This window comes from Chaetodon trifascialis, chromosome 5 (genome assembly GCF_039877785.1).
Source record: "Chaetodon trifascialis isolate fChaTrf1 chromosome 5, fChaTrf1.hap1, whole genome shotgun sequence".
Lineage (NCBI taxonomy): Eukaryota > Metazoa > Chordata > Actinopteri > Chaetodontiformes > Chaetodontidae > Chaetodon > Chaetodon trifascialis.
In genome coordinates, this window is record NC_092060.1 from 19,638,559 (window position 1) to 19,654,672 (window position 16,114).

The window sequence follows — 16,114 nt, forward strand, 5'->3', positions numbered from 1 at the left end:
AATACAGATGGACACTCAGATCTACGGTCACTTGGTTTCCCCATCAGAGCTTCTTTGCCGAATGTAGTTAAAATGTTAAAATTCAGTCTTATTCATGTATTTGTCAGTCCTCTCCCCAACTGGGACTGCACAAGGCCTCAGACAGACGTTAGATCTGATTTTAGGGTGAATGTGTCCACCTTGTAAGTGCATATCTAATCACAAACCAAAGATATTCTCTCACATTAATTATGGTCAGACTGACTAAAAATTTTTCTAGTAATTTGAAAGAAATAGAAGTTACTGAGAGTAATTTGCATGTATTTTGTGCATTCTTGTGTTCAGATTTATTTTCAGTTCCACTTTCACAATTTTGAAGTTTCCATAGAGCAAACTGAAACCTTTCCTCAAACAAACACCTTTTCAAAAAGGAAATACAAGCGAATTTCTTAAGACTGGGCAGCCATTAATATTAGAAGTATCATCTGTATGGTGATATTGTACCGATACACATGAGCCTGTAAGCAAGGAGTAAATAAGAAAGTACGAGAGCAGGAAGAGCTCTGAGTGAAACTAACTGATATGAAAGTCGTGATTCCTGCAGAAAAACAGCCTGATTTGAACCAATTCAATTCCAAGATTTCTGATAAAAAAAAAACACAAATGTCCCTTTCATCACGACGAGAGTGGACTGAATAAGTCCAGACAAGAAGTAACAACTGGGTCAAAGCAGAGGGTCAAGAGGGACTGTAATCAATGCTTGTTGTGTGTTAAGCTTACATGAATGCAACATACAGTGTTTGCCTTTGGGACTATTAAATGTCTTGATGTATGACAGCAAGACGTATTGAGATTTGTCTGTCTTTTCCCCTGTTAAGCCTCGCATGACTTGGATGCAAAAGACACATCTTATCAAACTCATCTCTTTGCCAGCAAGTAAAGTTTTTCCCCACTGAAATGGGAAAAAAATTGTCTTTATGGATGTGGCTTTGTGTACACAGAGGCATTGTCATGTTGAAACAGGAAAGGGCCTTCCCCAAACTGCTGAAGATAGAAGCACACTATTGTCTCAAATATCGCTGTATGCTGTGGCATTAAATGAGAAGTCTGCTGATTTTTACAGCTGACGGTCAGTTTACTTCTCATGATGACTGTTTCTCAGCCAGTGGGGGCAGTTGTATAATGTTTTCTGTGTTTTATCAAGTGTCTGGGGTCTTGGGCTTGGAGAGTCCAGTTTTATAACAGAAAACCTATGTTAAAAGCTGGAGACAGAGAGTTCAGAGGACAGGAGCCATTACCAGGACAGGAAGCTTGTAACAAAAAGATATCAAATCAAATTGCATCATGGGAAGTGTAGGATCCATTGTTTTTACTCTTTAACTTCTGTTGTATGAATTTGTAAGACTATACTTTCAGGGATCATTTCTATAGTGTTTGACTTGAGAAATGTGTTTCTAAAGTGATTGGTCTCGCTAACCACGATGAGTCGTGATATTCCTCGGAATTTCCCCTCGAGGGACGAATAAAGGAATATTGAATTGAATTGAATTGAATTGCATTGAATTGAATTGAATTGAATTGAATTGAATTGAATTGAATTTTTCAATGAAGTGCCCAAAACCCACCTACTGTATGAGCAATTTGGGCCCAGGGGCCCCTGAGCATGAAAAGGCCCTCCATAATGGAAGACAAAAAAAAATCTTATTATTTTCAGGCTGTACAGAAATATGACCCAACTGTCTGAAGAGGAAGTCACATAGATGTCTGAACCTACATTCGGGGTCTGCCCCACCAAGCAGGATTGCATTACTTTACTACTCCAGGGTATGACTGGTTGTCTGACTCCATCTTCCTAACTCCAGTGTACAGTATATTGTGACTAAAACCGCACAGCTAGCATAAAACAGGGCGTACATGAAGACAAAATGCTGATTCCAAACAAATGTCCCATCCCAGGATTCAGGAATTGGTGAGAAGTTGGTAGTCCGACCCTGAGTCTGCCCTGGCCTGCTCCTGCCTCTCCTGCCTCCTGTTTGCAGATGTTCATTAGCATGTGGCTGTAACCCTGCCAGCCAGCCCCGCCCCCTGCGCTCTGATTGGACACACTGTTACTGGAGCTGTCAGCTCGGCTCCGGGAAGGTTTTCTCTCCGCTCTCTCAGTCCAGTCTTCAGCTACGGACTGACTGAGCGACTGCAGCCGGCGGTAGGCTCTCTGCCTTTGTTCGCTAGCTCAGAAGGCAACAAGACAAGACAGAGCCGCATCCATGCAGTAGCAGCACTTTTTTTTTATTTTTTATTTTTTTGGAAAATGATCATCTGTACGAATAAAATGGACTACCCCCTAAGAACCCAGCGCCAGCGCGTGCAGAAACAGGTAGGTTAAAGCTGACAAAAGATGAAGACGTTGAAAATAGTTCAGCTAAGTTAGTGTTAACACAATTAAAGCTAGCGGCTAACTGGTTAGCCTGAGTAACATTCATTCATTTGCCGAAGGAACTATTTTAGATATACGTAAAACCCCTTCTCTTAACCAGCTCTTGCTCTGGCTTTCTTAGCTTTAAATGACCTGTTTGGGCAGCTAACATCCAACATGTAAGATTGAGTTTACGGTTAACAGCCTTTTCACCCTCTAAACTTTTTTTTATCATAGTGTCTTTGAGTAACGTTACAGCGGCTGTGAGTTAGCTAGCGAGCAAAAATAGCTGCACTAAACTTCTGCTCTGATGCTAACTAGCTAACTAGCTAACGGTTTATCGAGCTAACATCAGAGTTAAATTACAACTGAAGAGGCAATAAAATCTGTTTTCATGATTCAGTTCTGGGCTACGAGCTACCACCTTTCCTCGCCACCAAGAAACATTTTGTAGTTTCCATTCCCAGTTGTTAAAATGTCACGTAAAGCTCGCAACAGTTCATCTTTATTCTAATAAAAGTCAACGGTATTAAGTTTCCATTAGATACGAGCAGTCTGAGCACAATTAGCCTTTTGCTGTCAGTTGTGTGCTTGTGCCGTCTGTGTGATGTTAAACCCGCTAACAATGTAAGGGTAGAGAGGACTCTGCCTTTGTTGGCTTACAAGGGATGATTTAAGTACTTTCTTTCCATTTTATACATGTGTATACTTAACTTTCACGCAGATTTATTGGTGAAATGCTCATGTTTAAATGCAGTAGCGGTCGAGAGCGTCGCAGTGTGAGGAGAAGGCTGTAGGTGACGATGACATCATCTGAGGATTTTGGGAGAAAAGTGTCTGTCAGTCAGCTCGGTGGCTGTGAAGTAATGCGGTGGCCATAAATAAGATATAGGGACGGCTTGGAAGGACACAGCAGTCTAAATGCTTTTAATCCAGGGGGTCAAATGAGGGTTGATCAGCCTTTCTTGTATGCGGTCCCTCTCGATGTTGGGCGACTTTTTATTGTGCTGTTTTTGCTGGCTGAACTGGACTGCCAATCAAAGTTGTTTTTCTCCTCTGTCGCTGTTTTTCATTTTGCAACAGAAGGGGGGCGCTGTCTCAAGTGCAGTCCCAAAAAGACATGTTTGCTGCAGATTATAGTCCAGAAATGGAGCAAAACAGGGAGGAATGTGAGCAGCAAGGGATTCAAAGCCCTCTACTCTGGTTTCTTGCCCAGTTTGTGCTACTTTTCGCTGCCCTTCTCCATGTTTGCTGTTCATTTTAATTGTCATTCAGCTGGCATTTTAATAGTTTGTACCTGTGGACAATCAGTATTTGTTTTATAGACCAATGCTGTTGCAAAGGATGATAACCCTGTGAGTTTACAGCTTCTTAAACCACTTGCATCCCAAATCTGTCTGTTAAAATAAACAAATGTTTGGCAGGGATTCACCAGACTTTGATATGATAAGCTACCCGCCCCTTGTTTGTGAATGAGATGAGTAATGAATTACCCTGTTATCAGTGTAAGTCTTTTGTAACTGCGTCCCCCCTTCGCTCTACCTGCCCACCGTGTTTTCTGACATGTCTGATAACTCATCTGCTGAAAGTGGGCTCAGCTCTCTATCTTTTTTCTCCATCCTGCAGCACAGTGTTTTGTTTGTCTTGGTCGTGTTGTATGTGCTGTCCTACCCAGCAGCTCTTTTCCCTCCCCTCTCCTCCCCTCTCCAAACATCTTTGGGCTGCAGCTGGTTTGTTTTGCGCTACTCCCTGAGTTCAGGTTGCAGAGCCAAAATCGGCCCTGGCTGCTTGTGTTTCTGGTAATGAGGCAAAGGGGGACGGTCAAGGAGGTAATGCCCCCAGGACACCGGCGTATGATAAGGATGGACCCCCTCCAGGCTCAGTCGGAATGCAGATTGAATGTCCTCCTCCTGTATCTGCAGCAACCCCCCTCCTGCAGCCCACCAACACCATGCACACGTACAGACACTACATGCGCACATGCACATCTCATCTCAAGCTGACACATTTACCCTTGGAAGACCGCTGGCATCATTTTTCCACTTCTTTGTGTGTAATCTTAGTCCTGCCCTCTCCTTCGTATCCCTGACTGTACAGTGCTGCTGTTTTGTTTGTCAGCCTGCTATCAAAGCCTGTCTTTGTCTCCATTTACCTTTCCTCCCCTAAGTGACGTCACCCCTGTTTTTCATTTCATCCCTGCCTCTTGCTCCCATCTGATCAATAAACAAATGACCTCTCCTGTGTGTGTTTTTTCTTTTTTTTCTTTGAATGTCAAATGATCTGCACCTGTGAATTTTTGACCACAACAGGCCCTCTGTGAGCTGTTTTTTCCCTGTCTTTCGCTGCCAGGCCACAAGTTTGAATTCATCTCGTGATTTGAATACAGCAGCGCTCTAATATCAACATCGCTGTATCGCTTTTGTTGCCCTCTAGCTTGTTTTTGACTAGGAAGAAATGGCTTTGTTTCAAAATCAGTTGCTGCTGGGCGTACTGTAAGCAGAATTAATAGGTTTGTTTGCACAAAGCCTTTATGTGCTTGTGCTCCATCAGACTGTTTGCCTCCATATGAAACCAAAATATGCATTGTAATACCACCATACAGAGTCGCCTAAATGAGGATTTGTTCCTTTTTGCTTCATATATCCACCCACACACACGCTTGTTACCATTTTTTTTTTTATTTTCATGCGGGTGTTTTTTTCATGTGGGTGGACAATAAGGAGGGTATCGCCTTATCAAAAGTACTGCTGTGTGCAGCTTTTGTGGCTTGTTTGCAGGGAATAATGATGAAGCGGCGTGCATGGGTGTCTGGACACAGCTTTGACAAAAGATGTCTGTTAAAACCTTCTTCCCAGAGAGTATATTAATCACATTTATTGCCAAGTTCTGATGAAAATGTTTCTTTAAATAATTTGGAATTGATCATTTATTTAGAAAAGCACTGGAGTATAAATTGTTTTTCGAGCTCAACCTGACAACCAGGAAAACAAAAGAGATATGTCATTTAAAGATGGAGTTGAGATGGAGTTCATTTTAGGAATTTCAAAATCTAGGATTTTTTTAGGTCAAATTTGCATTGAACATCATCCTAAACTTGCTGTATAGTGTTTTGAACAGTACATTTAGCTGGGTTTTAACTTTGCTTTTGTGTTACTGTGTCAGCACGCTCAGTTAAAACTGTATGATGTGTCATTTCCTGCTGTGCGACTGCTCACATCAACTGTAGTTCCTGTTTCAGTTTGACTTTTTTCCGTCGTATTTGTCCAGACATGTTTATGAGATTTCACAAAACACCAATTTCCTTTTTCATTGAGTGATGTCAGTGATGGCAAATCCCTGTCTTCCCAGTCTGTATAAGAGTATGTGTTGTGTCTTATTGTACTGTTCTGGTCACAGCTGTAGATTTCACGTGTTTTAGTAAGAATGCAGTGGGTTTATCACTGAGCTGTGCAGGCCAGTAAAGTCCAGTGTGGGCAGTGCAGTTACAGACAGTGTCTTTTGTGGGCGCAGGGTTCCCTGTATGAAACACAAGCCTGTCATTTCATCTTTAACCAGTCTAACATCAACAGTAACCTTGCTGAATTAATGCTTATGCAGTAATTTTGTTTTCTTTTACCTTACACAACAAGGAGGCACAGCGCAGCCCTACTAGAGCAAGTAGAGGTCTGTGCCTTGCTTATAAGCTTATTGTTCTGGAGTCATATTGTGTGCTGTGCAGTGACTCTGAAACAGTTTGATTCTGTCAGTACAAAAAAGCACGTCAGCACTAGAGCCAGACTGGAGCATCGGCTGGCTGATATTATTGGTCCACATGTGTACTGATAAGTAAAGAGAAATGACTGTTCCAATATGCCAAAGATTTGTTTGAGAGCAGCTTCTGGACAGTTTCATGGGGATCATTCATAATCAAACAGAAATATAATCTGTTAATGTTGCAGTCGTACCTCATGCTATGGTGGCAGAGTGAAAAAACTATGCTGCCCCCTACATGATGAGCCCATGACAAGCTGCACTCAAAGCATGTTTTCTGTATGATGAAGGCCTCTGCATTGTCCATTCCTTTCATTGGCCAAGCCAGTTAGTGCTTGATGGAGCAGTAACCTAGATTCTGTAGCTCAGCATACTAATCGGTGGCTCTTGTGTTTGCAGAGAGATACTTGTTTGAATGTGCTCTTGTCCATAGGTCTTGGATTGGCAGGCACCTGTGTGCTCCACGAAACCTCCAGCCCATTTCCCATGTACGGTGACAGATGAGAATGGCCTGTGTCCGAGTTTGATTTAGTGCCACTTCTCCTCGTTCACTCGCTCCTTTTCTTTAATCCTCCTGTTCCTTTTAGGTCCTTTTCTCTCTTGCTTTATATAAACTGTGACATTAGGGAAATATAAACATCAGATTGAGAGCAATTTGTTTAATGTGTAGTATATTAACATGTCTCTCAAGATGTGAGAGTGGACTGTATATAGGTCATGAGGTGGAGCCTCTTGCAGGATCAGGAGGAAACCCTCATCTACTGCAGGGAGAAGCGAAATACCACATGGAGCTACCAGGCAGATAAACATGGTGCTGAATGCCAAAGAGCTGTGCTGGGATAAAATTAAGTAACATGGCCCGCTAGTCGCCATTCACTCCCACTATCTGTGACATAAGTTGAGGTCTGTGATGTGACAGGGCAGTAATAATCCTAGACAGCAGGTTGTGCTGTTAAAAGAAGAAGTCTTTGCCAACATTCATACGGTTCAGACTGCATCGAGCCATTTGGCTTTGATCAGAGCTGTGCACTCAGGTTTCACATGCAGGGGAACTGAGTCCTTGCCCAGAGGCCGGACTCCCCAACACCTTTTCCTAGAGGCCTTTGTATGTTGGCAAGAGAGGTAATAAATTGCTGTACCTATGAAAGCAGGCCAGCTTCCCTCTCCACATGGGTCTGTTTCTCTTGGCCTCGGGCTCCTCAGCTCAGTCGCTCCTGTGTTTGTGTGTTTGGTCTCATCCACTTCTTTGCTGCTGCAGAGCTTCCCTCTTCAAGGCCTCCTAAGCCCAACTCTCACATTAGTTGCTTCATCTGCGTTTCCTCCCAGCATGTAAATCCCCTCTTCAAAGGACAACTTTGGGTGTTTTTTGTATTTCTGGTTTCAGCTATTTGTTGTTTTGATTCCCTGCATCTACTTTCAATTTGCAGAAATGGATACCTGTTACTCCACAGTGCTTCATTTACATTTATTAAGAATGTAGTGATGAAGACCCTGCTGCAGCCAACATAAGTTGTTGTCTGTGCACCTGTCAAGCTCCCAGCTGAGCACCGTTGTTTGCTTGTTTTATTTGCAGAAAGAATAATGTAAGGAATGCACTCGCTTGCCTGTGGCACTGGTATCAGAGCATTGTGGCTGCTGTTTTTCCAAGACTGCCTCTCTTCAGTTGATTTAAGGTGTGATACATGACTCCAGTCCACAGTCTGAGCCATCACATGGTGTGGACACTGAAGACCACCCTCATCTTGAGCCAAGCTGCTTTGGCTACAAAATGAGTTCCAGTAGTTCTCCCAGAGGACTGTATGTGTTCCTGGTGTCAATGAAGACATTTCTCACTGTCACTATGGGCACTCTGACAAAGTCGATAGCTAGTGCTGCAACTAATGTTTCTTTACTTATTGATTAATCTGCTCATTACTTTCTCAATTAACTGACTCATTTCTACGTCTGTAAAATGTCAGGAAAAAATTCCACAGCCCTTGGTGTGATGTCTTCGAACTGCTTGTATCGAGTAAAAAACAGAAAATCCTCGTGTCTGTGCAGCTCGACAAATCAATTACTTGGTCTTTCAGCTCCAGTGGCAACAGCCTCGCCATCATGCACATGTACCCAATGAAAAAATATCTTGGGCTTGTGCCGCAATAACAAACAGCTCAGTGGTTTTGCTTCTTGCCTCAAAGACCGAACTTCTCCCTGTTGTCTGTCTTGGGTTCTGTAGGTGATGGTGAACGCTGAGAAAGAGCGAGTGTCACTGCTGTTCATGAAGGCTCTGGTCAGCACGGGGAGCGTGGATGCCGTGTCCCAGCAGATGGCCTCTCACCCTCAGTACTTGGAGAGCTTCCTGCGCACACAGCACTACATCCTGCACATGGACGGCCCCCTGCCGCTACCATACCGCCATTACATCGCCATCATGGTCAGTGACCACGCTGGTCTTGTTTATGTGTACCCAGGATCTCACCAGTCGTCCTCCTGCTGCACATGTCTCTAAACACATAGTCATTTGTGAAGCTGTTCATACTAGTATTATGCAAAATTGAAGAATGACAAGCTCTAATGTCTGAGCCTGTCATTTCCCCCGAATCTGTCTGCTCAACTTCCTCTTTGTGTGACTTCCAGGCTGCAGCACGACATCATTGCAACTACCTGGTGTATCTGCACTCAGCCCAGTTTCTAAGGGTAGGTGGGGACCCTCTGTGGTTGCAGGGTTTGGAGGCAGCGCCCCCTCGCCTTCGCCTCCTTGACCACATCAACAAGGTGCTGGCCCACCAACCCTGGCTCACTGCCTGCTCACACATCCAGGTACAGCCAAGCAAAACACAGACGAACCGCACACTACAAAATGTACATAAACACAGTATGAAATGATTACCCGTTATCACTTAGAGACATACAGAATTATTTATATCTTTAGAGCATTCAGGAAGCAGATAAGCAAATAAGAAAGCCTTCAAATGACTCATAGTTCATTGATCTGTTTGACCTTGAGGTGATGTCTTTTTTCCCTCCAGACGCTGCTGAAGTCGGGCGAGCAGTGCTGGTCGCTGGCCGAGCTGGTGCAGGCCGTGGTGATCCTGGCCCACTGCCACTCCCTCTGCAGCTTCGTGTTTGGTTGCAACACAGACTCAGATGTTGTCCCGCTCTCCAAATCTCCTAACGGGACCCCACCGACCTTCTGCCCCTTTGATGCTGCCAACGGCAACACCAACGTGCCTCCGTCGCCCGCCACTCCCTCCGAACACATAACTCGACGACGGGTAACAGTCAGATTTGTATTTTGTCAGAATGAAAGTCAGTCAGTGGCTTTGTGAAATACAGAAAAACATTCTTATATTTCCTTTTAAACATCTGTAATGCTTTTTGGTATTTAGATGCTGTATTGAGACAATATGCTGTGGAAATACACATGACAGCTTATGTTTCATGTAATAGATTTTAAAGCTATAACTAGTGATTTTCCTTTCTTCATTTGAAATAAACTGCTGAGACAAAATAAGGTTTTATTATCACAAAGGTTCACCAGTAGGGCAGCAATTTTATGTCATTATTGCTTTTGTTGTAGAATTATTTTTAAAGCTAATCGACTGTTCTTTTAGTCTAGAAAAAGAAGATAGTGAAAACTAATCCAGGACAGAGAGAACAGTAAAATTCTGACATTTGAGAAGCTGGAGCCAGAGGATGTTTTAGTGTGTTTGGATGGTAAATTACTTTTAATGTGATTCACGGGTTAGGAAAAAAAATGGTTCATTTCAGTTAATTTTTGTGTCTATTGTCATCTGTTAATTGACTAATTATTCCAGCAAGATTATACAGTTATTTTCTTTGAGCATTTCAGGAAGATTTTAGCATTGAGGATAATGTTTGCTCGAGAATAACATCTATGTAGATACAGTGTACACAAACTGTTACATAAGAGACAAAAATAAACAGGAATTCATCGTGTGAAATTGATGATTCAGTCAGTCGGAGCATGTGATTCTCCATATTAAATGTTAAGTGATGTAGCATTGCTTTGCTTTAAAAGAGCTCTTGGTGTAAATGTGTTGGAGATGCATTCATTTGCTGATGCTCAAATGTACCATCAGATTATTTCTCGTGACAGCAGTACGTTGTGTGTGTTGCTTGTGAGATACTTCATCAGCACTCTTCCTGGCGTTTGTGTTGACAGTCTCTGGACTCCAGCTGTGACATAGTGTGTCTAAAGGAGAGGATCCAGAAGTCCCAGGAGGAGCGTGAGAAGAGAGAGGAGCGACTGCTGCAGACCCAAGCACTCCAGCAAACAGGTAACCTACTTGGCAGATGATACGCACAAACAAGCCGCTGAGACGTTCCCACTCACTTGTGATGGTTATCTTGAGCGTTAAATTCAGGTCACATGGTATGAAACTTATCGCTCATCAGCTACACTTATTGACGCACGCTCTCTGCTGCTCTCCATCTCCTTTGCTTTCATCATGTCTTTTTTTAGATATGGAGGAAGAAGAGGAGATGTTTTGCTTCGCAGACCCGACGCGCTTCATCACAGACCCTGACTTTTGCTATCAGGAGTTCGCTCGTAGGGAGGAGGACCACTTTCAAGTATTTAGAGTTCAGGTGAGGATGTTACTCGTGTCAGTGTTAACCCTTTATTTAACACTTTTTAACAAGCACTTCTCAGGTCTGGTGCTTGAATGGCCCATTTACCAACCGTGTGGTGTCTGCAGGCAGGCAGCCACAGGCAGAGCAGGTTAATCAATACAGGTTCTGACATTCAACAGTGTTCACAAGAGGGAAAACTGACAACTGATACTGAGAGCGGAAGTTTCCTTCTTCCATCGTATATTTTCCAGTTTGTTTTCTTAATAAATGAAAAGTGCATATGGCTGGTTATTAATTGGGTTTAATGTGTAAGTTCTTCATGTTATATCCACATATGCACAGAAAACAGTAAGTCTGGAGGGTTTTTATTCTGTTGCCAGTGCGCATGTAGGATTACTTTTTACTTTTTTATTACATTTTTTGACTGGATCCTTTTACCTCTGAAAACTACTAGAGGTACTTTGGCTTGGAACCCTCTTTGGGTGTTGATTTAGTGACTCGAGAAGAAATGCACATCAAAGCTGACTTTGATGTCTTGTATTTGCCCTGCAGGACTATTCATGGGAGGACCACGGCTTCTCCTTAGTCAACAGGTTATATTCGGACATTGGTCACCTCCTTGATGACCGATTCAGGAGCGTGACTACCCTCCCCTCGTTGCACAGCCCCGACCTGAAGAGGGCGATCTGGAATTACATCCATTGTGTGTTAGGAATACGGTGAGCGACCGCCCTTTTTCTCTCACACTAAAACCCCTCCATCTCTTTGTGTTAAATAGACATGTTTGTGGTCACAGGTATGACGATTATGATTACGGAGAAGTGAACCAGTTGTTGGAGCGGGATTTGAAGCTGTACATCAAGGCTGTGGCCTGTTTTCCGGATTCCACCAAAACCCCAGTGTGTCCACTGAGGTGGGCTCCACTTAAAACTTCAGAACGGGTAAGAAGAGCATCACTGTTATCTCCTCCACTGCCTCCCCCTCAGCCCTCCCTTTGCACTCTGTTTGAATCATTTTCCTTTCCCTCAGATCCACGTGAATTTACTAATCATGGAGGCCCGGCTGCAGGCGGAGCTGCTATACGCTCTGAGAGCCATCACTCAGTACATGATTGCCTAAGTGCTCGGAGAGGCACAAAGCTAAAACTTTCCGCCGGTACAGAGAGACCCAGAGACGCAAGGATGACGAAATCTCAACAGCAGACGGTGAAGTGGGACAAGAGCAGCACTTTTAAAGGACACAGAGCTCCATCGTTTTGTAGCTGTGGCTCATGATTGTGCTTTTCTTTTTCTCAGATTTAATGTATTTATACCATAGTGTGCCACAACCCCCTCCCCTCGCCCCCTCTGCAGATTCTCCTGTTGTGAAGTCCTCTTATCAAACATCTCGGCTCTCAAAGTTTATGTGCAATTATTACTAGAGTTGTTTTAATTTTTACCTGTTGTTTTGTGTTCCAGCTCAGTCTGTGAGAAACTGCTTGGTTGTAGCAGTGTGTTAGAGTGGCCAATAGTCTCCCTTTTTAGTTTGATCAGTCTCCTTTTGTATTAACTGTGCTCCCCCCCCTCAAAAAAAGAATCTTTTTGTACAAGTAGAATAAATGTCAAAGGGAGACGAGGGCCTTTGTTGTTTTGGGACAATCCTTGTCAGTGTTGGAGGAGGACATAGAGTGGACGGTGAAGGATGACCGTTTTTCTCACCCTGACGTTTCGTATTAATGCTGGTCAAGAACAAACACAACAGTGACACTGCTGGAAGTTATCACATCACTATAGTTTCTTTTAATAAGCACTTTTTTAAACTTTATATATTTATAATGCAAGGTAGCTCATTAGTAGACATTGAGACGCACAGTGTGTGGGTCTGACGCCTTTCCTCTCCACTGTACGACGTGTAACGAAGACTTTCAGACGTCTTCAAACTTTCAGACTTTGCTTTTGTTCCCAGCCCCAGATTTCTGGGTGAAGTAACCGAGATATTTCAGTGAATTGTTGGAAGGATTTTGAAGGCAGCCACGTTTGCAAAACACAGTTTGAACCTGATGACAAGAAAATTTGCAACTGAAGAGGTCAGTGAGCTGTTTCCTATGGTGAAGATTTAAGCTGAGCCATTCACTAAATGATTATTTTTGAACTGATGTACATCAGAAATGATCAAGTCAGAGAGTGAACTTCAGGCCAAAGCTCAACCTGTCACAGCAGGGATGACTTAGATGGAAAATGCCCAGAAGTAGATCTGCACTGGTCATGAGTTTAGGTTGAGCTCAGATTTTTGCTCGAAGCTTTGTGTAAAAGCTTTTTTTTTGTGAACTGTATCAAAGCTGATTCAGATTCAAGTCAAAATCCATGGTACAATTTGTAAAGCAGAACAATGTGCAAACTGGTTGTTAAAACTCGTATCTTTTCTGTCTCTTTTTTTAATTTTTTACAGTTTTTGTAAACTCTAGAGCAGACGTGGCCAAACTTTTTCCCTTTGGAGGGCCAAAACTGAAACTTAATGGTGGGTCATGGGCTGCTCTAGAGTCCTTTTTTTTGTGTGTTGTTTCTGGGTGTGACGGTAGGACCTGCTTGTTGTGCTGCAGCTTGGGTAGATGTAGAGGTGTGACAGACTGTTTAGAGGTAGACTTTAATAACTGCGGGATGTAGAAAAGAAACAGAAGTGCATATCGACAAAAGCAAAAGCGCTGTTAACACAGGTGCCTTCAGGCTAAAACTGGAGTGCTGCTGAAGTGGAAGGATGTGACTACTGGAGGCTGAATGTGGGCTTTGGTTGCAGCTGGGAAACACCCCCGACTGACAACTTAAAAACTGTGGCTTTTCCCGCATGAATGGGAACTGTTATTTCTTGGTGTTGGTCAGCACCATCTCTGACGAATATGACGGCTGTGAATGCCCGTATTTTCTATCAGGCACCTTCTACAAGCCCCAGCAACTCAGCAAGAGCCTTTGACACAGATGGATGTTAAAAAATGTTCAACTTGAGCAGATTTAAAAAAAAAAAAAAAAAAAAGGACAATTATAAAAAAAAACTAAAAAAAAGAGAACAAGTGAAAAGACAAAAAATGTTTTTTTGAAAATGTGAAGAAATGTTTTCTATAAAGATGCTCTATGAAAATAACTGCTGTCTACTGTCTTACTTTCCATGCCAATCTTTTTGTCCATTTACTAAGTCTATGTTATATTATGACCAAATATTTGGTTAAGCAGTCTCTCAGCTGTTCACTCAGTCTGTACCCAAAAGGCCGTGCACTTGATTGAATTAGCTAATCCATCACAGAGCATCACCTTTACTCTTGACATTGTAATTAATACTGTGGGAAGAAAATGCATTAAAGAACAGATTTTCTGTCTTTTAACAATACGTGCACACTCTTTTGTACTCTGAAACTCATTATAGTTACTCCTGTCCACACTAGCTGTGAAGAGAAATGTCATTTCAATGTAAGTGAAAGTCCACTGTCTTTATTCAGTGTTTAGCCAAATCACACATGAGACTTCAGCAGTTTGACTGAGAGTATCTTCCAAAGTTAGTCTTTTTAATGCAGAACTTCCTCTTTTTGTTCCCTTGGGCAGCTTTCACTGCTGAGCTGCAGATAGTAAAAATAATGTATCGGTCTACAAACACTAACTTAGGAAGGCAGCCATTTAATTCAAGTCAAACTGTTGAAGCCTTTTTGCAGGTTTGATAGAAGTTTGAAGTAGAGGGACTGAAGATTTCCCATCACTTACCCTGAAATCACAATAGGCAGTGACCTCCGCATGACCAATGTGAAGAGAAGCAATGATTACTGTGACCAAAAAGTCTTTCAGTGCAGACATGGGAGTATGATTTTAAGACAGACTTTGGTCTCTGAGGCAAAAATGTGAGGCTATCCTTAAAAAACAATGTGATTGACTTCTAAAGCCAAAATGGAAAAAAACCCCAAAAACTTTTATTTGAGGAAAAAAAAAAAACCTTTCATATTATTTTATTATTGCTCCAAATACATTGTACATATATCTCTGCTACTTTACTGTACACTGTTGCAGTCTCTTGTTGGCTACTGAGTAGTTGTACAACAGCGACCCCTGGTGGCAGACACACAGAACTGACAGCCTGACTGAAAAGAAGCATTAAAAGTCAGTAAAGCTGCACCAACGAGTCAGACAGACAAAGTGGGTTAAACAGTTTATTGAATTTATTTCTGCTGTTCAGAACTGTTTGTCATCTCTGGCTGACTTTACAGTGTGTAAAGAAGAAAAATACTGAAGGGGGGAGAAGAAGAAAAAAAAACTACCAACATTAATCAAAAATCATAAACATAATTGGCCTATGCACAACTTATCATCACCTGTCCACCCCACCCTCCCCTATGGGATAATCAAAGTAAAAAACCCACCCTTGCCAAATACTAAAATGTGTATCGAATGGGGCCATTTTAAATTTAAAAACAACATACAGGGACTAACTGCTAGTTAAAGAAAAATGAAGAAAAAATATGTAGATAGTTGCAATTACATAGAGGGGGGAGATACAAGGGAAGTAATACCACACCTGCCCTTTTTTTAGGAGGCAACAGTAAACTAAAAGACTGGTGCCACAGCAGATTCTCACAAACCAACCACCACTCGTTTCACATGCTGCAGTCTGTCCTAAAACTGGGGGATTTGTTGCATATACAGCTTTCTAAAATAGTAACGTTATAATTTAAAATAAGAGCAAAATCATGCAGTTTGAACAAGCCGGTCTGCCGTTTCCAGATCTAATGCTGTGATCCGTTTGAAGGGGTTATCGCATATATAAAAACAGAAAAACAAAGACTGCGAAGGACTGTGGATTGAAAACACCAAATCAAGATCCTTGTGCTGTACACAGACAATTCAAAAGGCCCTGATATGCACCCATCGTCTCATGGCGTACTCCAGGATACGTCACAAATGACATCTAGCACCGTTAAAAGAGAGAGAGAAGAAAAAAAACAAGAGTGCTTTGTACATATCAGGCTAACATATTCACATAGCTACAGTGAAATGATGAATATGAAGAGTTCAAACTGTAGGGATGTTATTTCTGATCACAAAAAGAGTTGACAGTTATGAACAAAGGAATTAAATACAAACACAGAATGCAAACTTTTAAGGGGGGAAGATCACAAAATAGAGCCCATCTTGCTACAGAGTAACGTCATGCTATAGTGTTTTAAATATTGGCAGTCAAAAATAAAAAAAAATCCCAAGGGAAAGGCTAGTACTTATATGCATGGCTGAAGAGTTAGAATACATTTCTCTTAAGAAGAAGAAACCAAACGAACAAAAGGGGAGTCAAATCTGAGATCAACCCGACAGAAACGTCTCCAAAGACGTGGTGTTGGTTTCCAGTCTGTAGTAACAGAGAAAATGTGTAGAATAAATATCTTTTCTT

At 42.2% G+C, this 16,114-nt stretch overlaps 2 protein-coding genes and 1 pseudogene across 2 annotated transcripts in view; all 3 read left to right on the forward strand.

Annotated features, from left to right (window-relative positions):
* mbnl3 (muscleblind-like splicing regulator 3) overlaps nucleotides 1–16,114 on the forward strand; it is a 153,944-nt gene that overhangs the window by 45,489 nt on the left and 92,341 nt on the right. The window lies entirely within an intron of this gene.
* On the forward strand, nucleotides 1,380–1,472 carry LOC139331901 (small nucleolar RNA U3; annotated as a pseudogene).
* On the forward strand, nucleotides 2,144–13,831 carry sesn4 (sestrin 4). Its single transcript, XM_070962433.1, has 9 exons — nucleotides 2,144–2,353; nucleotides 8,358–8,555; nucleotides 8,759–8,941; nucleotides 9,151–9,396; nucleotides 10,308–10,422; nucleotides 10,608–10,732; nucleotides 11,270–11,436; nucleotides 11,514–11,658; nucleotides 11,747–13,831. The coding sequence occupies exons 1-9, from the start codon at nucleotides 2,288–2,290 to the stop codon at nucleotides 11,834–11,836; spliced, it is 1,335 nt and encodes a 444-aa protein (XP_070818534.1). The 5' UTR covers nucleotides 2,144–2,287; the 3' UTR covers nucleotides 11,837–13,831.

Bases quoted from the DNA above. Each gene is read 5' to 3' on its own strand.
- sesn4 (XM_070962433.1), top strand. From the start codon at position 2,288: ATGATCATCTGTACGAATAAAATGGACTACCCCCTAAGAACCCAGCGC. The intron at 2,354-8,357 runs GTAGGTTAAAGC...TGGGTTCTGTAG, and splicing joins GCCAGCGCGTGCAGAAACAG to GTGATGGTGAACGCTGAGAA. The intron at 8,942-9,150 runs GTACAGCCAAGC...TTTTCCCTCCAG, and splicing joins CTGCCTGCTCACACATCCAG to ACGCTGCTGAAGTCGGGCGA.